Source organism: Myxine glutinosa, chromosome 10 (assembly GCF_964187855.1).
Source record: "Myxine glutinosa chromosome 10, kmMyxGlut1.1, whole genome shotgun sequence".
Classification (NCBI taxonomy): Eukaryota; Metazoa; Chordata; class Myxini; order Myxiniformes; family Myxinidae; genus Myxine; species Myxine glutinosa.
The window spans coordinates 6,620,197-6,646,318 of record NC_136270.1 but is presented as its reverse complement, the minus strand read 5'-3'; the positions used below and the strand labels follow the sequence as shown (position 1 = coordinate 6,646,318).

At 42.7% G+C, this 26,122-nt stretch overlaps 1 protein-coding gene across 1 annotated transcript in view; it reads right to left on the bottom strand.

Moving 5' to 3' along the window:
* Positions 1-7,143: 7,143 nt before the first annotated feature.
* The window catches only part of LOC137434268 (phosphoinositide 3-kinase regulatory subunit 5), a 90,567-nt gene continuing 71,588 nt past the window's right edge, over positions 7,144-26,122 (bottom strand). Inside the window, exons 13-19 of the mRNA XM_068127109.2 lie at positions 22,935-23,045; positions 22,184-22,262; positions 21,991-22,055; positions 16,825-16,915; positions 15,146-15,228; positions 13,095-13,186; positions 7,144-7,798 (exon numbers count right to left, since the gene is read on the bottom strand). Of these exons, the coding sequence (XP_067983210.2) occupies positions 7,687-7,798; positions 13,095-13,186; positions 15,146-15,228; positions 16,825-16,915; positions 21,991-22,055; positions 22,184-22,262; positions 22,935-23,045 (633 nt within the window). The 3' untranslated portion in view covers positions 7,144-7,686. The remainder of the gene's footprint in view (positions 7,799-13,094; positions 13,187-15,145; positions 15,229-16,824; positions 16,916-21,990; positions 22,056-22,183; positions 22,263-22,934; positions 23,046-26,122) is intronic.

Below are 26,122 nucleotides of genomic sequence, written 5' to 3'. Positions count from 1 at the left end.
GTACTACGGCCTACCACCCCCAAGCAAACGGGTTGTGCGAGCGATTCCACCGCTCCATGAAGGCCGCGCTCATGGCCGGCCTTCAAGACGGCGGTTGGGCCGACCGGCTGCCGTGGGTCCTTTTGGGCCTCCGCACGGCCCCCAAGGAGGACCTCCAGGCATCCACCGCCGAGCTTGTCTATGGCCAGGCGCTACGCGTCCCGGGCGAATTCGTGCCCGACGCTACCTGTCCCTGGTCCGCAGCTCACCAGCGCTCGGACCTCCAGGAGGCCGCCCGACGGTTTGCCCCCGTGCCAACATCCCACCACGGTGACCCCCAGTCCTACGTCCCCCCAGCACTTCGCACAGCGGAGTATGTTTTTGTGCGTCACGACGCACATCGGGGGCCACTCCGGCCGCCGTACGACGGGCCCTTCAGGGTGCTGCGACGGGACGACAAGTCGTTCGTCATCGACATCGGCGGCAGGTCGGACCGGATTGCGGTGGACCGCCTCAAGCCGGCGCACGTGGACGTCGACCACCCACCACGGGTGGCCCTTCCGCCGCGGCGAGGCCGCCCCCCGTCCACGGTGCCCCCCACTTGACCGCCCACCACCACACCGGACCCCCTCCCATGACCCACCAGGGGTCGCTTCGGCCGGGTCATCAGGACCCCCCTCAAATTGACCCTGCCGGTGCAAGTCGATTCTGGGGGGACGTGTGTAGCGGCTACCGCTGGGTTTTCACAATCGCCTTGCACCTATCAAGGACGCGGAGCGATCACCATGCCGGGCTCGTCCAGGACGCCCGGGCAGGCTCGCCCTCAACTTGCCAGGCCGCAGCCAGGACGCTGGGCCACGCCCCCTCTCGCCTTTCCTGCGCAAACGCTCCGGGATAATATGTATATATATTGCTGCCCGATAAACGGGCTTTTCAGAGTGCCTGAGTGTTTGGTTTGATTAAAGCAACTCGGATGAATTCCAGCTTTTTGTCGCGTCCATTCTTCCGATCGATGTGGGAGCCCCAGCTCCTTCAACGGCATGTTACATCATCTTGCCCCACCAAATTTGCTGCTTGTAGACCCCGCCCATGTTATCTTTTCTAAAGACTGCATGAGGTTAGATGTTCTATGAACTCTCTAGTTTAGCTATGTTCTTTGCCTGCCTGGTCCTCTCCATTCATTGCCTCCCCTCCACCACCAACTCCAGTTTGACTCTGGTGTTAATGTGAAAATCCAAGTGAGCATTGCACAATGTCCCATGTGGATGATGGTCCATGATGATACTCAGTATATCTCCGCCTTTTGCATTGAAAAGTTTTCTTTATTTTCAGCAGGTGTCCAGACAGTAATACCTGCTCTTCCTGTGAACCCCTCCTGTGAACTCCTGTGTAATTTGACCCCTCCTGTGAACTATTTTCCAGGTACAGTACAAACCTGAACTAGAATGGCACTCGGTAGAGAGCATACCTCTGACAAGCTCAACAGTTTATGTTTTGTATCCCACTGATAGGCCAGATCTGGATCCGGACCTGAACCAAAATCTAATCAGCTTGTTCTTGTCACCTAACCAACTCATCCACCAAGTTTTGTCATAAGTCGTCCCATCCACAACTTTGATATAGCATGCTATATATTGTTGCGGTTTTAGAACCCACACTCTTGTAAATATCCCATTATTAAAAGGTTAAAGGTTGCACCCCCTAGTTAGGCCACAAGCAACACGTAGGCCACCATAGGACTTCAGTCATTTCATTAGTATGTGTTTTAGATAAGGCCGTGTTTCCAATAGTTGAATCTGCGTTGTGTCAATTAAATAAGGAGTAGGCCCCATTCCGTCCATTTTGCGACCTCCCTCTCCAAGCGACGCCATTACGCGCACCTACAGTCGGTGCCTCATGGCTCTCCCAATTTGTTACGCGCCTTTGTTAGCAGCGTTCGCTGCCTTAGCGCTCGCCCCAGCCGCCATAAGCCACGAGGTAAGGCCCGAGAAAAGAGGCGGAGCACCAAGAAGAAGGTGTGGCCACGTCATCCAGCCGTCAAAGGCGTGGCCGGTAAGCCCTCACCAGCCAACCAGGGCTGAAGGAACATCGCTGGCAGGCATGGCAGTTTGGCTCGCGGAGCGTTTTGCTGGTCGAGATATATAAGCGCGAACGCAAAGCCCTTTCACAGGACTTATTCAGCGGCGCACTTGAGAAAGGACTTTGAGGGGAGAGCGCTGGTTGTACGAGACTTGTTGGAGGCGCGCGCGCGTTGTGAGAGGACTCTTTGGGAAATGCGCATTGAACAGGACTGAGAAGAAGAAGGGCGCGCTTGATTAAGAGAACATTGGAGAGAGGGCGTTTGGCACGAGTGTGCATTTATTACGTACGCCATAGGACACCAGCTCCCCCCCCCGTTATATAAGGTCCGGTCGCGTTCAACCATACGCGGAGCTGCCTGTGGGGTTTCGCCTGCTGGACCGGAGCCTGGACCCCATCGCCGGATCATCTACAATCCATCTACCTGTTCCATCTACAATCCAGCTACAATCCCCATGTGAGTGTGTACGTTTGTCTGGGGTATTAGAATAAGACTGTTTTAAGACTGCCCTGTGTGCTGCTTCTTCCTCCTCTCCCTATCCTGTACATTCTTTTGTTTCCTCTTCTTTCTGTACATTTGTGAATAAACCCATCTTTGTTCTTCCTATACTCTGTTTTCCTCTCCATCCGATCGCATCCGTCCTTTCTATCATTGGATAAACGTGGCACAATTGAAACCGCTAGAATCGGATTTAGTCACTTTGTTAATAGCTCGGATCGCAGATTGCTATCCGCTCGGCATTTTCCATCGTATCCGTGGTTTGAGCGGGAGTTATTCCCTCGTTTCCGGCCGGCGTTAGTACTTAGGTAGTAGTGAACCCCTAGGCCTAACAAACCCTATCTAATGCCGTGCCGGGAAGGACGTTATAACAACCCAGGACTCGGGTCGGCCAGATAAAAAGACAAGGGGATCCCGCCCCCCCCCCCCTTGATAAGGGGAGCGCCGACGTCCGAGATCCGTAACAATATCATTGTTGGCCCAATGTCTCAATGTTGAAGAATCACTTAAAGATTAAAAACCTCTCGTATCCGGATCCGGAATCGAATCTTCACCCAAATTGAATCAACTTGTCCTTGTCAGACACCCAACCTCTCACCCAAATTTTGTCCGAATCCATCCACAACGTTTTGAGATATCTTGTTCACAGACAGACAAACAAACAAACAAGAAAGACATTGTGCAGAACTCGACACTTGCAACATCCACCCCTAACCCCCCCCCAAAAAGTTCCCTTGTAGTCATCAAATTGGCCATTTCATTAAGATTCAAATTGACGTTTTTAATCATATCTCAGGTCAATCGGATGAAAATTGATTATTTTTCAGATGAAAATTGATGATTTTAGAAGTTTGACGTTGTCAACCTTTGACCTTTTGACCTCAAAAATAGTTGGTTTCCCACTTCATTAATGCACTATGTGTAACAGCTCTTTAATTTTCAGGTTAATCGAATGAAAATTGGTCATTTTTCAGATGAAAATTTATTATTTTAGAAGTTTGACCTTAGGTTGACCTTTTGACCTCAAAAATAGTTGCTTTCCCAATTCAGTGACTCAATATGCAAATGCTGTTAAACTTTCAAGTCAATCGGATGAAAAATGATGATTTTCGAAATTTGACTTTAAGATGACCTTTGAACTCAAAATCAATTTTTTTTTTTTGTATACAAGATTGAGGCTCGTGTAAGAGCCAACATTAATCACAAAAAACATAAACGGACACATAAAACATATAATAAAGGAAGCGAGAGACAAGATGGTGAGAGAGAGGAAAGCACACAAGCACAACAACAGTAGAGAACAGGGACATCGGTAGCTCTGTGGGAGGGAGGGGGCTTGGGGCGAGGGGGAAAGGGAGAGGGGGGGGGGGGAAGAGGTATAAAACACATGGACACTGCTAGGACTTCCAGGAAAGAAGTCGGTATTTCAAAAAGGTGGATCTGCGGTGAATCAACGGGGGTAGAAAAGATCAAGGTTTTGGATGGGGGATGGGGGATAAGAGATGGTGGTGAACAGCTGTTTTAAAAACCTGGAGGGAGGAGTGGGATTGAAGGGAGTGAGGGTGTTTGTTCCAGAGGCGGGAGAAAAGAGGAATGAAAGAGTGAAGGTGAATAGAGAGTCTTGATTTTGGCAGTTTAAATTGATTGGCTTCTCTATTGTGACTACCTCTGCAACTTTGGTGAAGTTTCATGACGATCGGTTTAGAATTGTGACCTGCAGATGAGTGACAAACAGGCAGACAAAGAACCAAACAGACAGACAGAATAACAAAGTCAACCGACCAATATACTTGAAAAATCTTCGATTTTGCAAGTAACAAACAGACAGGGGTGAAAACACAACATCCATCCACCTTCAGTGGCAGAGATAACAAGAGTGAGAATTGCTTTGCCATACATGTTCCCTATTGATGTGAAAATTTTCCAAGTCCAAAATGGGCATAACTCTGAGAAATTGGAGAAACGTCCTGAAACTCGAACTTATTCTGTCCCATATCATAAGAAAGCCATGTACATGTATATGTACATGTACCAACTTTCAGTTGAATATGTTGAAGGGTATGGAAAAAAAAAAAAGGCTGAAAAACCACAGGTGGGATGGACAGACAGACGGACGGCAAGCAAAGCAAGTGTCTCCTCCGGTGAAAAGGTAGGGGACTAATAAACCAACCACTCAATTGAGATATGCTGTGTGACAGAAAGGTTTATATAATAAATTCAAAGGAAATATCAGGAGGGGTTGCAATCTATAATAATAAAAGGAAGTGTCCGTCCGTCCGTCTGTCCATCCATCTGTCTCCTCCATAACTCCAAAACCATGAAACCTAGCGGCCCCAAACTTTGTATGTATACACCTGGGCCTCCTAACAGATTGCTAGGATAAAAACTGGGTGTTTGGGTGTGTTATAACATCCTTTTTGAAGATGCTTAACGAGGTGCTCATAAGCAAAAAATAACCCAATGTGGTGGCTTACCAATATGGTGGCCCGCCATCTTGGTCATCCCACTGCACCTCGCTGGGTTTTTTCACCGCCATTTTGTTTTGGCCTACTCAAACTTAAGCCGCCAATGACCCAATATGTCTTGCCTTGGAAACACGATTGATTACCATTACATAATTGAAGCACATCATCAAAATCTGGATTCGGATATGATGATTGGATGCTGTAAACTAAATAATCTCCAAATCTGGAGTGAAATCTGACAAAATTTACCATATCTTGCGATTTTATAATTAAGTGTATATATTCATTTATTTAAGTGAGGCTGTGATTCTCATTCTGGGGTTGGTTTTTTTTTATTTAACTTAATAATCGTTTTTAACTTAATTCTTACTTCCATAGGAACTGCTCGGAGATGCATTTTTTGAATGAAACGTTTTTAGCAAAGAACACTTTTTAGTAGTCGGGACAGCTGTTACTTGGAGTCATTTTTGAAGTTGGAATTTTGAAGATGGGTTCGGATTAAGAGTTTGTGGAGCTTATAGCATTGTGGTTTTTAACCGTGTGCGGAAATGAAATAGAGCAGTGAAGTCGGGGGGGGGGGGGGGGTGGGATAGGGGAGGGGAGGTGGTGGGACCAGTTGCAACTGCTAAACCAGAAAGCATCTGAAAATGCAAAGCCCGTCCGCATTCGTTTGTATTCAGACATCTTCTTCTTCTTCCATAATCTCAAAATAACGAAAATAGTTTCAAAAAACAAAAAAAATGAAAATTGATGATTTCATGCAACCCTGACCTTTGAGCTTTAGATCTATTTGGGATTTGATTGGGATTGGGATTGGGATTGATTGGGATTTGGGATTTGATTGGGATTTATGATGATTTTATGCATTTTATGGATTGAATTGCAATTCATTTCAGTGTCCATATGTTTTATACCTCTCCCACCTCCCCCGAAGCCATCTCCCTCCCACATTTCTCTCGATGTCCCTGCTCTCATATGTTGTGTTTGTGTCCTTCCCCCTCTCTCCCCATCTTGTCTACCGCTCCCCTTATTTTGTGTTTTATGTGTCGGTTTGACTTTTTGTGTGATTAATGTTAGCTCTTTCACGAGCCTCGATCTTGTATACAAAACCAAAAAAAAAAACGACCTTTGAACTTTAGATCTAAAAAAACAACAATCTGCTTCTAGCTTTTGATTGGTGAACAAATTAATTGACCCAATATGCAGATTATTAATATTTCAGGTCAATCGCATGAAAATTGATGATTTTATGTGACGCTGACCTTTGACCTTTTGACAAAATTATTAATTTGCCTCCTCCATATTCTCATAATAAAGCTTTGGTGAAAATTTGATGACAAAACTCAAAACACAGACAGGGACACACACACATGGGGGGGGGGGGGGGGGGACACACACACAAGGACACACGCACACACAAACACACACACATGGGGACACACGGACACACACACAGGGACAAACACACACACACGGGGACACACACACACACACACAGGGACATACACACATACACACACACACACACACACGGGGACACAAACATACACACATACGGACAGACAAACACACACACCATTCAAAGACTTATGGGAAGTTACGAGGAGCGGCAATATGACATCTCGCTCTGAGCGTCATTTTCCCTCGATACGTCACTGCTCCAGTATACTTGTGATCTGTTTTTTTAATTCCCTCCAGATGAAGAACCCAGATTGCATATATCATATTCCCGTCAGGAAGCAACTCATTGTTTCCAGGCAATGCCGGGTACTTTTGCTAGTATTTTACATAAAACCTTTGGATAAACTGCTACATCAAAGTTGAACAGATCTTTCTTCTGAATATCAAAGTGTTTCAGATCCAAGTTCAGCAAATTAAGAGTTCCAATCCGTGATCTTTACTATCACCCCCATTAACCTTTCCTAACCCAACCATCTTACTGGCTAGTTTCAGTGTTTCCTGCCTTCTTTCATCTCCTATTATCCTGTTCATTCAATCTCTTGATGTTTGTCCCACTGTCAGGTGTCCCTACCTTGCTCTTCCACGAGCCTCACTCCTGTAAAGAAAAATAAATAAAATAAAGAAACCAAAGAAGTGATGATCAACAGTCAAAACACTGAAGAAGTTCAAATAAAACTTTTGTTGATGTCCACGGTGCATCAGTTTCATTCAGCCCTCAAAAAGCCCAAATGTTTCATCGTAGAACCAAATGTTGCATCGTAGAACCAAATGTTGCATCGTAGAACCAAATGTTTCATCGTAGAACCAAATGTTGCATCGTAGAACCAAATGTTGCATCGCAGGAACTTAGAATATTTCAAACGTCTTTCCATCCAAGATTAAAAATATATTTTCTGATCCAAAATCGATTCAATAATTTGACATGCAATCTCTACAAGTTTTTAAAGTAGGAATCGCTCAATAGCTCAGTTGGATTATACTATTTAAAAAGTATACATTCAATGTGGTACCAAGCAGACATCTGCCCACTACGGGCACAGCTTATCGAATCTGGTAAAACATGCATGCACACTTTGAATAAAAAACCAAATAATTTCACTGAGGCACAAGAAGATGACCTCTGACATCAGTGCAGGTTCCAACACAACTGAAAACGATTAATAGTCACATGATTCTGCTAGGAGCAGGGGATGTTGTCAGAAGCTACCCGAGAGAACCCGAGAAGGTGTTGATGGCGATACAGAGAGGAGCTGAATCCATGCTCCACGTATTGTCGGAACGAACATGCGGCAGGCGGTAAGGAGACACGACACATCTGTGACATGCAAATAGGAAGAAAAACTTTTATTAATATAAGAAAAAAAGTCAGGAGACGACGACGGTTCACGAGCGAGCGGTGTTCAATGACAAAGGACGGACTATATAACCGAGGCAGGCCAGGCCCGGAAATGTCAAAACGAAGGTTACTGACCTTGAAATGAGATAGAAAACAATGTATAATCAGTTATGAGGTTCGTTAGCTACACAATACCAAAAATTCGGTGAAAAATGAAATGAAAAAAAAAAAAAAGAAAAAAAAATGAAATAATCGAGCTCTGTGGGGCTAGACACGTGACATTGGCCTAACCAAATACCGAAACCCCTGTCAGATTACACCAAACCCCTCGGAGAAGATGTAGCTTGAACTCGATTACCCCCTAAAAAGACATCTTTTTTGGGCGTGGCTCTGCCCACAATGGGTGCAATATGCCCACTCTACGCAGGACACAACTAGATCATGATATCAACCTACCACCCAAGTTTCATCAAGATCGGATGATATCATCGAGTAGTTATGCTGCGGACAGACAGACACACAGACACACGGACACACACACAGACACGCACACACATGACGAATATAGTGGTCACTTGATAACTCGTGAACCAAAAACATAGGGGCAATACACCTGGCGCTCACCTGGTAGAATAAGCAGTATACTACACTGACTAAAAGTATTTTAAATCAATTTCAATGGTTTCTAGAAGATAGGGCAACATGTAGAATCATACTAACATAATCATAAGACTTTAAACAAACAAAAAAATACCTATTTTGGGGGGGGGGGCAACCCTACCCCCTCCCCCTCACATCCTGTATACTTCCTCAGGCCCCGATTTTTCTAATGCCTTGAACAACCACTGGTACATCACGGGTGATGAAGGTTGTGGTCAAGTTTCATCAGAATTGCGTGTGTATATTCTGAGGAAAAAGCAAATACCTATTTTGGGGGACAACCCCACCCCCATACACTCCCTCAGGGACAGATTTTTTTTTTCTAATGACATGAAAAAAACTTTGTTTAGTGGATCTTTTTGGGGGGGTAGGGGGATCAAACCTGGACCCACATTGACCCCCATAGACCCTCTTAGACCCTAATTGTTTTTCATGCCGTGAGCAAACTTTAGTCGCAACACAACAAATATCATTTGTGACATATTTGGTCACAATCCCATCAGCGGTTTCGGAGAAGAACTTTTAAGTGTTTACGGACAGACAGATGGACTGACAGACGGACAGACAGACAACGCGCCATCGCAAAAGCTCCGCTGAACTTCGTTCCAGGTGAGGTAATCATCCACCAATCCAATGTCTGTGGCTAAACTCCGTGGAAATCCTTCAGGTTCAATGGATAGCCTTTGCATTGCTCCATGCTATGATGCACTCGGACCTGATAAACAAGGACCAATACCATTATCTGACTGTGGTAACATCAGACTCGGTGCAAAATCGGATTTGCTTCAATGCCTTGAAGATATGGTGGCACACGGCGATGACACTGACAACTTACAACATGAAGCAGATGTGGTGGTCATGTGGTGGTCATGTGGTGGTCATCGACCGTGCCGTCAACATGATCAAGCCCTGGTACGTCAGAGACTTTTGAATATTATTTGTCTGAATTAATGAACTACATAAGTAGGCAGTTCACTAGTTCTGTCTGTCGTGTCGACGTGGTATTCGATGTGTACAGAACTGGCAGCCCAAAAACCACCACTCGACAAAAGAAGCTGCCTGGAGACTTCTGATAAGTGAACTTCTGAGTTCCTTCTGATAAGTGAACGGGTAACGAAAGACATGTTTCCTGGTAAAGTGGTCGTCACTCATGAAGAAGATGTGTGGTGCTCAGTGTTATTAAATGAGGGACTGTCTACGTGCACGCGAAGAGACCCGTTGGGCGATGAAAGGATCGAGCAGCACCTTTGCCCACTTTCCATGCCCTAACCGGATGTGTCGCCACGTCTTGCTTCGCAGGGAGAGGCAAACGCACGGCTTGCTCATCATGGAGTCCATTCAGCTATGTCATGCCAGCACTGTGTACACTTGCACAGACCCCATAAATGCGCTTCTTCCAAAGATCGAGTTATAGGTCGTGGTGATGTATGACCGGGGAAACTCAGAGAACCAAGTCAATTGTGAGATCCTTTTGACACAAAAAGGCAGAGAGATTGAAAACATTCCACCCATGCAGGATTCCCTTCTCCAACACTTCCTTCAAGTTGGATACCAAGCTGGCCATGTTTGGGGCCAAGTCCTGCTTAAGGCACCACACTTACCCAGTCCACCACACTCACCCAGTCCACCACACTTACCCAGTCCACCACACTTACCCAGTCCACCACACTTACCCAGTCCACCACACTTACCCAGTCCACCACACTTACCCAGTGCACCACACTCACCCAGTCTACCACACTCACCCAGTCCACCACACTCACCCAGTCCACCACACTCACCCAGTCCACCACACTCACCCAGTCCACCACACTCACCCAGTCCACCACACTCACCCAGTCCACCACACTCACCCAGTCCACCACACTCACCCAGTCCACCACACTCACCCAGTCCACCACACTCACCCGGTCCACCACACTCACCCGGTCCACCACACTCACCCGGTCCACCACACTCACCCGGTCCACCACACTCACCCGGTCCACCACACTCACCCGGTCCACCACACTCACCCGGTCCACCACACTTACCCAGTCCACCACACTCACCCAGTCCACCACAGTTACCCAGTCCACCACACTCACCCAGTCCACCACACTCACCCAGTCCACCACACTTACCCAGTCCACCACACTTACCCAGTCCAGCAGATTTCAGGTGGAAACAAAAGGAGAATTCGCCAGAATGGGAAGTGAGGTGTATGACCCTACCTCCTGCGGGAACAGCCTGTCATGCTGTGATCTGATGACTACCTATGCCAGCCCCACACACTACCAGTCATCACCGTTCGACGGATTGTGCTGCAGGATATGAACAAGTTCCCCTGTTTGCATCGTCGTCTGCACATGTTAGTATGCAGCACTTGGCTGCGAGTTGGCATCAGTTTTTGCAATGGTGCGGCAGTGCCACTGATGCAGTGCCCACTGTATGTTAGAGCAGGAGTTTGGAATTTGCCTACGGTGCCGACTGGAGTATCTATCTGGGTGGCACTTTGTCACATGAAGTTGACATTGACAGTCATTTTTAACAGAATGGCTGAAAGCAGCTCAGCTTTTAGAAAAACTACAGTACATAAATGTATTTGGGATACGAGAGGCATAAGGCCAAAGATAAACCTGAAAGTCCACAGGGATGTAATTGCTGATTGCTTTACGATAGGCTTGTGAATCATGGATAACCAACCAACAGACATCGAGTCAATGATGAATCATTTGCATCTCAATTGTCTGAGAAGGTTAATGGAAATAGGATCTCACAATGGCGTCACAAACAATGAAGTCATCGAGTGAGTAAATGTGCCAAGTATAGGTGATATGGTCATGCAGGCACAACTGAGATGAACAGGCCTTGTAGTCAGTATGTCTCATGATCGGCTCTGTAAGAATATTTTTGAATACGATATGGAAAATGAACACGTAGTAAACAACAGAAGGATACAAGGACTATATATATATATATATATATATATATATATATATATATATATATATATATATATATATATATACACACACGCATATACATATACATATACATATACATATACATACTGTACAAAGTTTCATTAAGAAATGTTTTCAAATGTGCCATGCCCATAATTGCATTTTTTTGGTATTCAACCTTTGGACTCCAACCCATGGGATGGGGCCCAAAATTATATTGCTCTTGCACCTTCTTGCCATATGGAGATCATAACTACCAAGTTTGGTGAATTTCAACACAACTGTTTAGGAGGAGATAGTGTGGCGGACAGACGGACAGCCAAACGGAGTCGATTAAAATATGCTCCAGTTCTTTTCAAAAAGCTTGGGGATATAAATAATAACATTTACTTTGTATAACCAACACATCAGAACATGCAATAGCTCCAAGTGGGTTAACGGTCATCTCTTGAGGTTGAGATTTGGGGGAACACCCCTGGAAGGCCCCCTGATCCGAAATCGAAAAAACTAAAACTGAACAATCCTGCGGACCATCGAGTAGAAGGGCCGTATTGGGTTTCAGAGCAATCAGTTGGTAAATAAGGAATGAGTAGGGATTCGAAGTTTGGGGGTAACCCCCACTGGGAGCCCCCATGATCCAAAATCGAAAAATTGAAACCTGAGCTATTGTGCAAGATACCGTCTTGTATTCATGTGTCAAGTTTTAGAACAATCAGCCGGATGATAAGGGAGGAGTAGCAAAAACAGCAAAAAGTTAATGGATGGACGGACAGACATCTGGACATCACGACCCATTTATTTATTTATTTATTTATCTATTTATATTTTATTATAAGTTAATCTCTTCGAGAATCGAGATTAGGTAACCTAAAAAGAGAGGAAAACTAAAATGCATATCGAGGAAAAGAGAGGAAAACAAGGCAAAACATTACATCTATCTATAATTCCAGTAATCTCTGTCTGTACGTTTGTACGTTTGTACGTCTGTACGTCTGTTTGTCTGTGACCGCTGTTTCTCGACAACCACGGGTCCGATATACTTTTAACTTGCCAGGTATATTGCTGGGGACCCGAGGATGTGCCTTTTCAAGGTTTCATATTAATCGGACAATTACTTACCGAGCTATGTCCAAAAAACGATTCAACCAATCAGAGAGCAGCGAACTATCGCGTGTGCCGAACGTGGCGGACACACTCTGCCTCGGATGGCACATTTGAGAGCGTATTCATTTATTTCACGTTTGCAAACTATGTTGGCGTTAAACTATGTTTTAAAACTAATAAAAACGAATTTGCGATTCATTCGCTTTCCTGCGCGTTTGTGCACGCGATGGCGATTTCTTTACCAAACTCCGGAAGCCGTTCGCTTTGGACCAAACCATTTCATGTAAATAGAGGGGGGGGATTGTCACTGTACTCACAAGCCGTTCGCTTTGGACCAAACCATTTCATGTAAATAGAGGGGGGGGATATAATTTTAGATATAGATATAGTACGGGCAATGCCCTAGTAGAGGTGAAAACTACTGATGGTGAAAACTACTGAACCTAGTCATTCTTCCAATGTTGCCAGAGAAGTTGCATATACCATATATGTATTTTTTAAATTGAGCCCTTCAGTTGCGCTCGATGTTGGAGAGGTCCAGTGTGCAAAAATACAAACATTCTTACCGTGTGATATTGCTAATGACATTCTCTCTGTCCTTGTCCAAACACACGGCGAAAGTGGATGAGCTTTTGAAGTCAATTTCTTGCACTCTGATCTGCAAAGCATCGTCAAAATTCCCATCAGTGGAATCTCAATATTATTTAACTATAAAGGTGGGTTTTCACGGGACACGCGAACGGTTCGCGAAGGATGCGAATGTCGAAAAAATGGCAAAGTCCAACATTCGTATTTTAGGCTCCAAAAGTTCGCCAAACATGCGCGGGGGTTCGGAAGCGTCGTCAATTGTTCGCATCCTGTTTCAAACATTTTTGAAATACCCGCCGAACAAAAAACGACTCCTGCGAACAATTGACGACGCTTCCGAACCCCCGCGCATGTTTGGCGAACTTTTGGAGCCTAAAATACGAATGTTGGACTTTGCCATTTTTTCGACATTCGCATCCTTCGCGAACCGTTCGCGTGTCCCGTGAAAACCCACCTTAAGCAAGAAAATAGGACCATAGTGATTGAAATGCATGGGAAGGAGCAGAATAATCGGGATATGGTAACGGGGTGAGTAAATGGTAGAATATGATGCCACTGGCCCTATGTATACGAGGAGTGGCAATAACTTGCAATTTGAAGCCATTTTGTTTCCATTGAGTACAGCAAACAACAACTTGTGCAAACCCACACACGAACAAGCCTAAATCACAACTCTACCATTTTTACCCCGGACATGCGAAGCGAAAAACGCGGTTAAGTAATTGGTTCATGTCAGTCCGTCTGTCTGTCTGTCTGTCTGTCTTCCTGTCAGTAAACGTCAGTTATTTTGAGTTATAGTAAACGTCATCGAGGAATAACTTATTTAAATTCAATATTATATTTTGAACATGAATTGGAAAAAAAAACCTGCCGTTTTACTGCACTTAGGCTCTGAATTTGTCCCGATCGCACATACACAGAGAGGAGTGAGATTATTTTTGACTCTATCTACCTGTCTGGCAGTCAACAAAATTGAAAATCATTCTAAATAGGAAAATTAAAATTACAGGAAAGAGAAAAAAAACAGGAATTACTCATAAAGGACACAAATAGGCATAAATAAATAATGTAACATGTTAGAGAGGGTGGTGTAATAGACACTGCGTCAACAGCAGTAGAATGGCGTTATATTCCGGATTTTTTTTTATATATGACTCAAACAATCTTTCTTTTACTTAAATTGAATTATATACTTGAACACTGTAGAACACAAATCATCTTCTTTGCACTTTAAAAACCTTTCTGTTTAGCAGTTCTTGAACATGTTAAATAAGGTGGTGTGCTAAGCTTGTGTAAATTTTTTTAAACGATCTTTTAAAATCAAATCATTATTTAATCAAAATTGAAGTACTGTACTGTAAAATCCCGACATTCGCGGTGGATATTTTCCTGAAAAATGTCATGAATGTCGAATTCACGAATGTCAGGGCATTGCTTGAATTGGAAAAGGGGGGATAGATTCCCTGTGGTTCGTTATTCATAAGGGAAAATTAAAAAAAATTTACGAACACAGATGTACATGATTACAGTTTCATTAAAAATGCTTACAAATAAAAAACCAACGAAAACAGCAGGTACTGTTTCCAATTTTTATTTAAGATACGGTACGATTAAGATACGGGGATGGTGACTGGGGATGTTTTTTTGTGCACATACAGCTGCTTTATGCGTGATGCATGGAAGATGCGTTTGGAATTGTTATGTGCGCGTCTGGTGGGAAATGCTTTATACGTGGCTGGAAGTGGTTTTATGTGTGACGCATGGAAGATGCTTTTAGAAGTATTATGAGCGCAGCTGGTGGGAAATGGTTTTTGCGAGCGCAAAAAACCGTGAATATGTGAAGCACACAGTCATGAATGTAGAAGCAGGTCACATTTTATGAACTGCGAATACGTAGAATCTGCGAATGTCGAAACCTGAAAGTCGGGGTTTTACAGTGTATACCTGAACACTGCATGTGGTAATGTGTTCTTTGAACTCTCTAGTTGCATATGCAATGTATAGATGGCCTTTGTGTAAAGAGGTATACCTTGGTGGTGATGACTCTTGGTTTCCCACTGGTCAGTTTTATGATCTCAGTCAAAGTTAAGTACAGCCATTCACCACCTGGTTCTGAAAATGACACACACAACAAATATCAACTTGTTTTGGGTATTTCCCCCAAATTATAACGTTTTCCATTTCACATCCATATCTCGTTTATTTAAAGGCAATGTTCATCTATCCATGGTGGCCGCTGAAGGCCCTTCTATTGACAAAGATACCACGGGATAAATTATGTTAACATGATTCCCAAGAAAGTTACATCCTTCCCAGAAGACATGCTCAGTAATGCAATATTTCCTGCTGGCCACAAAAGAATATCAGTTTATTTTTTGTACAATTTAATTCCAACAAAAATGGTAGCCCGGTTGAGAGAGCGCAGAGGCGAGCAGAATGACTATGTACTGCTGTTTTTAATCAAATAGTTACGTCAGCAAATTGGAACAATCCACATGTGCCACGACAATGGACAATTGATACGCCCTCTATTGATAGAGAGTCAAATTCCCTGTCATGTTAAAATCCCTTTACAGTCTGTAACTGGCTCGATGGATATAACAGACCTATTAAGTAAATAAATACAAGTTCCCTTCCAAGGAATTTTGACGCAGGAGGAGGACAATAGGCTCATCAAAGACTGCGCCATGATTGCCAACTTGTGATTGTTTGTCCGTGCTCCGTCCTTTTATATGCTGAGCATCAAACAAGGAAGCAGCACGTACTTGTCTACGACAAGGACAAGAATGGCTGTTAAAGCCACAACGTTGTCCTTCGGCAATGAACCCATTAACATTTTTCGTTTTTTCCCTACTCCTCCGAGGCAGCTCAACTGATCGATTTGAAACTCAGCATGATGATTCATGACGTCGATGCGCAAAAACGAATGGAGCCTTTTTTTTTTCATTTCCTTCCAGATGGTGAGATAATTAGGTAATTAACTCAAAATGTAATCTTCTGTTTGTATTTCCATCACATATCGTGAGATTCCATCATCGATGTTTCCTCATTATTTAATTTTAACCTCTTAATTTAATCTTACTCATTATTTAATTCAATCTCTTAAATAAATTTTAACCTCTTAATTTCAGTAATGCTCTCTTGCTTTGAAGAACGGGAAAGAAAGGGGGAAGGGAGGATGGGGAGTTGGGGTTGGGGGAGGACAGGAGCAGAGAGTGGACAGTTCTTTTCATACTTTCTAGTCCCTTTTGGGCTTTTTACACTTTTAGTCCTTTTGAGACCCTTTCAACACTGTGGACCCCTTTGGATCCCTCAAGACCCCATAGACCCCTTAAGACCATTTTGACCCCTAACACCCATAAGTCCACGGTCCATGCTATAATTATACAGTCCTACCTTCCCTAAGGTATCCTTTCACCTATTCCCATAAACGTAACAATATAATAGACCTAAACTCGAACAAGCCCTTTTGTTCATGTAAGAAGGAGGGGCAGCAATTTATACTTGATGTAAGACTGTTGTGTGGGGAAAAAATGAAAATGGAAAATAAAAGGGAAACACGAGTAACGTTTTCAAGTGAGAAAATGCAGCTTTGCACATGATGACCGACAAAATTTACAAATACATTTGCCTCTACAAGTAACAGGCAAATAGCGTCTGGAGTCATGACGTATGAAAGTTTGAACATCCGAAGGCAGTATGTTTTACCTGAGGTGTTGTCGCTCAGGGTACGGGTCAGTTTCAATGCCGTGCATTGCTTCATATTGTGGTGGTGCTGCAACCGGCCACTGAGAGAGACCTGAAGGAGAAACGGCGGCAACAGCCAAATACATTAATCATCTTGTAGAAATGGTAAAGTACATAATGAAGAATGTTTACATTTGAGAAGCAATGTTTATTTTACAAACAAGGAATTTGCCAAAAACATATCTGATGGTATCCAAAAGAGGCAGTTCTTTCAGGCTGTAGCAAAACCATCCCATTTGGAACTTTTTTAGGTGAAGGAACGATTCCTGATCATTAGGGACCATCTACATGTTACATACACAAGGAAGGATTGGGCAGAGGAGTGGGAAATTGAAAAAAAATGATGGAAAAATGAGGAGGGAAAGAGAAATTGAGAAAAATACATTAAAAAAACAAAAAGGAAGAGATGGGGAGAGAGAGAGAGGAGAGAGAGGATAGAGAGGAGAGAGAGGAGAGAGAGGAGAGAGAGGATAGAGAGGAAGTGGAAGATCGTTGAGAAGATGAAAGGGGAAAAGGAAAAGGAGATTATTAGAAGAAATATGTATTAAGAAGGGATATGGAAGGAAGATGTCTGAAGGTGAGAGAAGAGGGCAAATATTGCCTGCTTTTGGTTAAGTAAAGAAGAGGACAAAAATTTTCCTTACTTCATGTTCAACATTTCAAAGGATAAGAGCACGGACAATCCCCAAAGGTTTGTATCCACGGGAAAGAGGAAATTCCAAATTAGGAAATGCCCCGCTGAGTGCGGTGAGAAAGGCGGTGCCATTGTTGTGACGTTGCTGGTACCCAGAGTGCCCCGGGAAGTGACGGCACTTCCCCCAAGCTCAATGGCTGTGTCTATCTCATCTAACGGTCCTGCGTTGTGTCTCATGTATTCGTCTGTATATCCATGTGTGTGAGATGTATGTGTGGCAGCTCCACTGAAAGCCTTAGATCTTGCTTTAAAAACCGAGATGGTATTCATACAATACTTACTCCACGCAGTTGACTTGGTGCGGGGCAACTCTTGCTTTTTTTTTAAGGGTTTTTTTTCTTTTATCCAATATGGCTACCAGACCACGTGACTGATGACGTCATAAATTTGCATTCTCCAATATAAATGTTGCGTAGATCATGCTCAAGAAATTTCAAACTCACCGGACTAAGCGTTGTACTTGTTGAATTAATACTTCATAATGTAGGTAACAATGACGTCATCGTTAACAACACTTGTGCCCCATGTGGAGTTCTTTACAATGAGCTACGTTTCAATTTTTTCCATGGAGCAGTTTTGGAGATATAGAGGTACAAAGTTTTTCGTTTTTTCCAAGATGGCGCCTGTACCAAGTGACATATGACGTCATAATTATCACAAAAAAATGAAACACGAGTAGACACATACTATGGTGAAATTTTTGTGTCAATCGCACCAACAGTTGCTGAGAAAATGAATAAAAAATTTTTTAACAAGGTGGCATCCATACCTACTATGACATCATAATGTGACCCATGACATCATAATTATCACTAACAATTTATACACGAGTAGACACATACTATGGTGAAAATTTTGTGTCAACAAACCAAAGGTTGCTGAGAAAATGAAATGCAGACACATACAACATATGGGGTTAAGTGATGGTTAAGTGATCGGTGACGTACAATCAACGATCCAACCGATCACTTATCCCCGCTTTTCGCTTTGCGAGTGCAGGGTAAAAAGAAGTAATATATAGATGATGTGTTATCAGCATTCATCACCTTGACGGAGGCGTTTGGTCCTGACATCCTTTCACTGTAATATAATGTGGTCATGGGTTTAACATAAAAGTGGTACAAGTACTGAATGGCACACATTTTAAAATGACAAAAAAAAACAAAAAAAACAATCACATTATTTAAAAAATAACATTTCTATATTGCATTATTTCGTTCCACCTCTACTCCGGACTGTGTAAACACCTCCTTGAGTCTCTCCTGTCCATGCACATCTCAACACTATAAAATAGTGAACCATCGGAATCTTGTGATATCCCATATTCTGATTCCTGATCCTGATCGTTTCTATTCTCAATGACTCTCCTCTCCAGTCCTGCTGTACTCTTTCCTACATTTACCTGTTGGTCATCTTTTACCATCTGTTCACATTGTCTCTTTCTCGACTTATGCCCCTCTGTACTCTTGTTCTGTCCATGTGTCTCTGTTTAACATGCCGGCTGGTGTCTGTTCCTTGCGCAATCCCCGTTGTCTGCTTGTCTGATTGTTCCTCTCTGATCCATTGCTGATGTGTCAGCCTTTCACCCCTTCGTCATTAATCTCTTCCATGAGCCTGAATCTCCATATTAAAAATAAAATAGATGCTGTTTGTTTATCAAGAGGAGAAAGGCAAACAAATTGTACCAAAACTGCATGACATAGTGCATACATCGGCAAACAGATTCACATACAAGGATTTCACATCACACCATATTAACTGGGATTGCAGGTAGGCGTCTCACATGGAGCGGAAAATGAAATTTGCAGTACCACCTTTTCTGACCAGGACTCACTCAATGCATGACCAAACTAGAACGGCACTCAGTAGAGCACATACCTCCACCAGGCTGAACAGTTAATGTTTTATATCCCACTGATAGGTCAGATCTGGATCTGGACCTGAACCAAAATCTAATGGTGTTGTTCTTGTCAACAAACCATATCATCCACCAAGTTTTGGTATAGGTTGTCCACAACTTTTTGAAATATTGTGATATACAGTCACGTGAAAAAGTAAGTACACCCCATGTAATGTTTTGACTTTTTCAACATATTTCAACATACATCTATTTGATCTTCATTTCAACAATACTGATAGATAAAGTGATATAATACAACAAATATCATGAACATTTACATTTTGTAGTCCATTGTATAATTTAAATAAACATAAATGCAAATTTCGCATGTGGAAAAAGTAAGTACACCCTTGGCTCTAATAGGTGGTATTGCCCCCTTTGGCAGAAACAACCTCAAGTAGGCGTTTCTTATAACTGTCTACCAGTCTCTGACCTCGACTGGGAGAAATTTTTGCCCACTCCTCCATGCAGAATTCTTTCAGCTGTGCGACGTTTGAGGGGTTTCTTGCATGCACAGCTCGTTTCAAATCCCCCCACAACTTCTCGATGGGATTTAGATCCGGGCTTTGACTTAGCCATTCCAGAACCCTCCATTTCTTTCTTTTCAGCCATTCCTTGGTGGATTTACTGGTATGTTTAGGGTAATTGTCAAGTTGCAAGGTCCACCTTCGGTTGAGCTTCAACTTTCCGACAGATGGCCTCACATTATCCTCAAGCACCCTCTGGTACAATGAATAATTCATAGTGGATTCTATGATGGTGAGCTGCCCAGGCCCTGATGCAGCAAAGCTGCCCCAAACCATAATATTTCCACCACCATGCTTTACAGTTGGTATCAGGTTCTTGTGGTCAAATGCTGTCTTTTGGTTTTCGCCAAACATGTCTTCTGGTACTGTGGCCAAATAGCTCTCCCTTTGACTCATCTGTCCAGAGCACATTGTTCTAGAAGTGCTGGTCTTTGCCTAGGTGTTTATTGGCAAACTTTAGTCTTGCCCTGATGTTATTTCTGGACAGCAAAGTTTCCTCCTGGCACACCTCCCATGTAGATCAAATTTGTGCAGCCTCTTTCTAATGGTAGACTCGTGCACTTTGACATCAACTGTGGCAAGAGCTACCTGTAGGTCCCGTGATGACATTCTGGGGTTCTTTCAAACTTCTTTCAGCATCTTGCGGTCTGCTCTCGGGCTGAACCTGCTGGGGTTGCCTGGCCTGAACAAGTTGGCAGTTGTTTGGAATCTTCTCCACTTGTAGATGATCTTCCGGACAGTTGAATGATTGATTTCAAATTGTTTGTAGATCTTTTTACATCCCTTCCCAGACTCGTAGGCATCTATAACCTTCTTTCTGAAGGCCTCAGAGAGCTCTTTTGATCTAGGCATGGTGACGCCGCACACTTCAACAACAAAGAGCAAACCAAACGAAATGTCTGAGGTTTAAATAAGACAGATTCCTCCAAGATCCTCTCTAACGATGTTCTAATCATTTGCACCTGAGCTGGTGCACCTGATTCTAATTTTAGGTATTTGAAGTAGTGATAAATGTAGGGGTGTACTTACTTTTTCCACATGCGAAATTTGCATTTATGTTTATTTAAATTATACAATGGACTACAAAATGTAAATGTTTCATGATATTTGTTATATTATATCACCTTTATCTATCAATATTGTTGAAATGAAGATCAAATAGCTGTATGTTGAAATATGTTGAAAAAGTCAAAACTTTACATGGGGTGTACTTACTTTTTCACATGACTGTATATAGTTTATGGTCCTCTCTCTCAATGGTGAAGAATTACTTAGAAAATTAAAAAATTCTCGTTTGCAGATCCGGATTCAGATCTTCACCATCATCGAACTGATTTGTCCTTGTCACACATCCAACTTGTCCACCAAGTTTCGTCCAAATCCGTCCATAACTTTTTGAGATATCATGCTATATATTGGTTTTAGCCGTGTCGGTTCAAACCGATAAATGGTTTAAAAAAAAATTTTTGATTGGTTAAAACAAAAATGGTGAAGAATCACTTAAAAAATTTATCTTATCCGGATTCGAATCTTCACCAAAATCGAATCCATTCGTCCATGTCACATGCCCAACCTCTCTACCAAGTTTCGTCCGATTCCATTCATAACCTTTTGAGATATCCTGTTCACAGACAGACAGGAGTGAAAACATAACCTTCATTCACCTTCGGTGGCAAAGGTAAAAAACATGGATAAACTAAAAGTGAGAGTGATCAGAGAAAGGGCAGGTATAGCTAAGCTTAATCACCGACATTGCGTGCCTGGTGTCCCATCTGCACTGGTCATGGTTCGAGCTCCCTATTCTATGTTGATATGTCCATTGTCATCGAATGTCCTTGTAATTCGTTTTAAAATACAATGGCAGCTCCTGATTGTCCTCGTCTTGATTGAAATATTTGTACAAGTTCCTCCACGAGCCTTCGATTGGTTAAATTTTTTTTTTTAATCATCTGTTGCTCTGGTGAACTATGACATCAGCAGAAGGTGACCGACGGAAGTAAACATACCTTGTGATAAGTGATATCCAAGGGCACTGGATTCCCTGCACCTTCTGGATGGAGATTTCCATATCCTGAAAAATACATTTGGATCATTTTATAAAGTCTGTTGCACATAATTTTCTAAAAATGAGGATCTCTGATGCTAGATCACAGGTTGGTATCAATTTGAGAGCACGTAAGGTAATCGCGTTTCTTTTACCTCCCGAATCATCTTGATTGAATACAAGTTCCATTTCCTGGATGAAAATTTTCTGCTTGTCCTCATCCAACGATGTCATCTAGGAAAAAGAAAATAAAACATGAATACATCAGTAATCTTCTTCTTCTTGCATAGCATTTGCATATCAAGTAGCATCATTTGCTGGGGGTGCCACTCTGTTGCTGATGCAGTGCCCCCTGTGGGTTAGAGCAGGAATTCGTAGTTTGTTCAGGGTGTCGGCTCAGTTTGCGCTCGGTTTGCCTTTACACTGTTGGGTGAGAGACGCCACCTAGTGGTTTGTAGGTGAGAAAAGCTTGAAGCATTGTGATTTATAAAAGTGGCTGATTCTTCCTTTTCTGAAGAAAGACGATCATAACTCTAAGGGCATTTAAAAAAAAAATCTGCCACGATTTGCGGACTGGCATCACACGTAATCTAGACAAGACATGGACAGGTCAAGCAGTTTAGCCGCTCTCCCTGAAGATAATCAATTAGCCATCTTTGTTTTCAACTCCCCATCTAATGGTGACATGCTACTTATCCCAAGACTTCATTTCCAGAGGTTCAGAATTCAAATACTTCGTATGATGCTGCTTTCAGCCGATGTTAACCCACAGCCTCTAGGATGCCAGTCCCCTCCACAACACAACAACCACAATATAGCCATTATTTTGACTTGACAGGTACTGTACTGTATTATTGTTCATACGTGTGTACTGTGTGGGTTGCAACATTCCAAAGCCGTTCTCACCGTAACCTGGTGCAGCTGCAATGGAATCGGACAGCGTGCATTACGGCAGTAGTAGAGCAATGTGTTGGCCCATAGTTGTGGGGTTGATGCCGCTTGTCCCGACTGTTGAGTCTGAAAATCCAGCATCTCTGGTTAAAAATCATCTTCTTGTGCAAATATGTCGATTACGCTAGCTCCCGTTGTGCAGCAAGGCCTCTATTTCAAACAGGCATCAGTGAATAGTCAAAAACAGTACCAATTCCCCTCATCCATTACAATCAATAAATATGAAAAGCCATTTTTCTCAAGACAATATCAAGGTACAAACACAACTACATTTAACGACCTTGGTAGAGTGGCAACAAATGGCCACCATAGGCACAAACCAAAATGCAAGATAAACAAGAAAAAGAGCAATCAGAGATTGCAAACCCTCACCAAGAAGTATTTTCAGTGGTTGTTAAGGCTTTTGTGTTAAAACAAATATGGCGGCCGAACCACGTGACCGATGACGTCATCATTAAAAAATTTCTAAACTACTTTATTCCGAGATTATGCTCAAGAATTTTCATCTCGATTGGATGAAGTTTTGTACTTGTCGAATTATGACGTCATAATGGAGGCACCTATGACATCATCATTAACATATTTTATTCCCCATGGAGAGTTCTTTACAATGAGCCATGTCTCAATTTTTTCTATTCAGCACTTTCGGAGATATAGAGGTGCAAAGTTTTTCGATTTTTCCAAGATGGCGGCCGAACCACGTGACCGACGACGTCATCATTATTTTTTTTCTCCCCCAGGTTATGCCGACATGGCACTCAATAAATTTCATCTTGGTTGGATTAAGTTTTGTACTTGTCGAATTATATTACATCATCATTAACATATTTTATTCCCCATGGAGAGTTCTTTACAATGAGCCACGTCTCAATTTTTTCTATTCAGCACTTTCGAAGATTATAGAGATGCAAAGTTTTTCGGTTTTTCCAAGATGGCGGCTGAACCAATTGACCTATGAGGTCATAATTATCATTCAAAAAAATTGTACAGGTGGAGTTGCACCGATGGTGAAAATTTCCTGTCAATCGGACCTACGGTTGCAGAGAAAATCTTATTTATTCTGTGCGGACAAACAGACAAACAGACTCAAATGCAATACCCTCTCCGCAGGCGAGGGTAATGAAAGCAGTCTTCTTCTTCTTTTTCCATATGCAACACATGACTGAGAGCAATAATTTGCTGTGGGAGCAGCTGTGCCACTGATGCAGTGCCCCCTGTAAGTTAGAGCGGAATTTTGTAGTTTTCTTAATGGTGCCGGTGATAACTTGTTTAATCGTCGTGTAGGATCTTCCACCATGGGATCTTCAACGTCCACGCAACTAAGGCTGGCGGACGGGATGCCCAGTTTAAAGTAAATCCGAGGGGCGGCACACACATTGACGAATCACCCTGACTGTGAAACACCAGGATGGCAGTTTATATCTAAGTCAGGATTCAACCTCAGGCTATGCAGGTCAGAGGTGATGTGCACACCTCTCGTCTAGGCTATCCTGCAAACCCAAATGTGCAGGTGAAGTTCAATATAGGCCTCACAAAACAAGTAGATGGGACTGCTGGGTATTTTAGTTATACAAAGAATCAAATTTGGCATTTGCTACAATTCTTATTTTCAAAAATCGACTTTTAAAAATAAAAAACCTCAACCTGTATATCATCCACTGAACTGAAAATGTGTATTGGGAAAGGCTTTCTTGTTTTGAAGGACTCATTCCTTAAAATGTCACTTCACCCTCTTTCCCACGGCAATTATCACACCTGTCTCAATATTTGGTTGAGAAAATTAATTGTCCTCCTTTTTCCACTGAGCAGTCTGACTCTAGCTAGTACTTATAAAAAATAGCTTTCCATTGTGTATATGTGGGTGTTAATTGCCGTGTACTACAAAGTAGAAGGGATCTTTAAAAATTAATAAACAAACAAAAAACATACCAATTCAAATAGTCTCTGGAAGGAACACAGATATAATCGATTTGGATTATCAAGATTCGACAATACAAGGATGTGTAAAAAATATTAAACTACTGTGTTTCAGAATTTTTATTTTTAATAGGAATATGACACTAAAGTTACTTCTTGAATCAAAACAAGTAAAAATAGGGGCAATACCTTTGGGCGCTCACCTGCTGGAATAAAGCAGTATACTACACTGACGAAAGGTATTTTAAACAGGACCACGGTATTTTAAACCAATTTCAATGGTTGCTAGAAGACAGGGCAGCATGTAGAATCATACTAATGTAATTATAAAACTTTAAACAAACAAACAAAAAATACCTATTTTGGGGGGCAACCCCCTCCCCCACCCCGTATACCTCCTCAGACCAAAACTTTTCCAATGCCTTGAACAAACATTGGTACATCATGGGTGATTAAGGTTGTGGTGAAGTTTCATTGAAATCGTGTGTAGTTTCTGAGAAAAGAGGAAATACCTTCTTTGGGGGGGAACTGCCTCCCACCCCCCTGTTGACCCCTTCAGGACCAAATCTTTTTTTTTTTTAATGAAGTGAACAAACTTTGGTACAACACGGGATATTAAGATTGTGGTGAAGTTTCATCAGAATTGCATGTGTAGTTTCTGAGAATAAAGCAAATACCTATTTTGGGGATTCTCCCCCACCATACACTCCCTTAGGGCCCAGTTTTTTAATGTCGTGAGCAAATTTTGGTTCATCATATATTACCTATTTTGCCATGTATTACCATCATGTATTAAAAATACCTATTTTGGGGGTTCAAACCTGGACCCAGTTTGACCCCCGTAAAACCCCTTCGACTTCGATTTTCTTAGTGCCGTCAACAAACTTCGGTACATCATGCGTGGTGAAGGTTGTGGTCAAGTTCATTCGAAAAATTGTGTGTAGTTTCAGAGAAAAAAGGAAATACCTACTTTGGGGGGGGTCAAACCTGGATCCACTTTGACCCCCGGTAAACCCCCTTAGACCCCGATTTTTTAAAATCCCGTGAACAAACTTTAGTCACAACACAACCAATATAATTTGTGCCAAATTTGGTCGCAATCCCATCAGCGGTTTCGTAGAAGAAGTTTCGCAAGTGTTTACAGACGGACTGACGGACGGACATGCGCCATCGCATAAGCTCCCCTGAACGTCGTTCCAGGTGAGCTAATAAATATTCGTATGCAT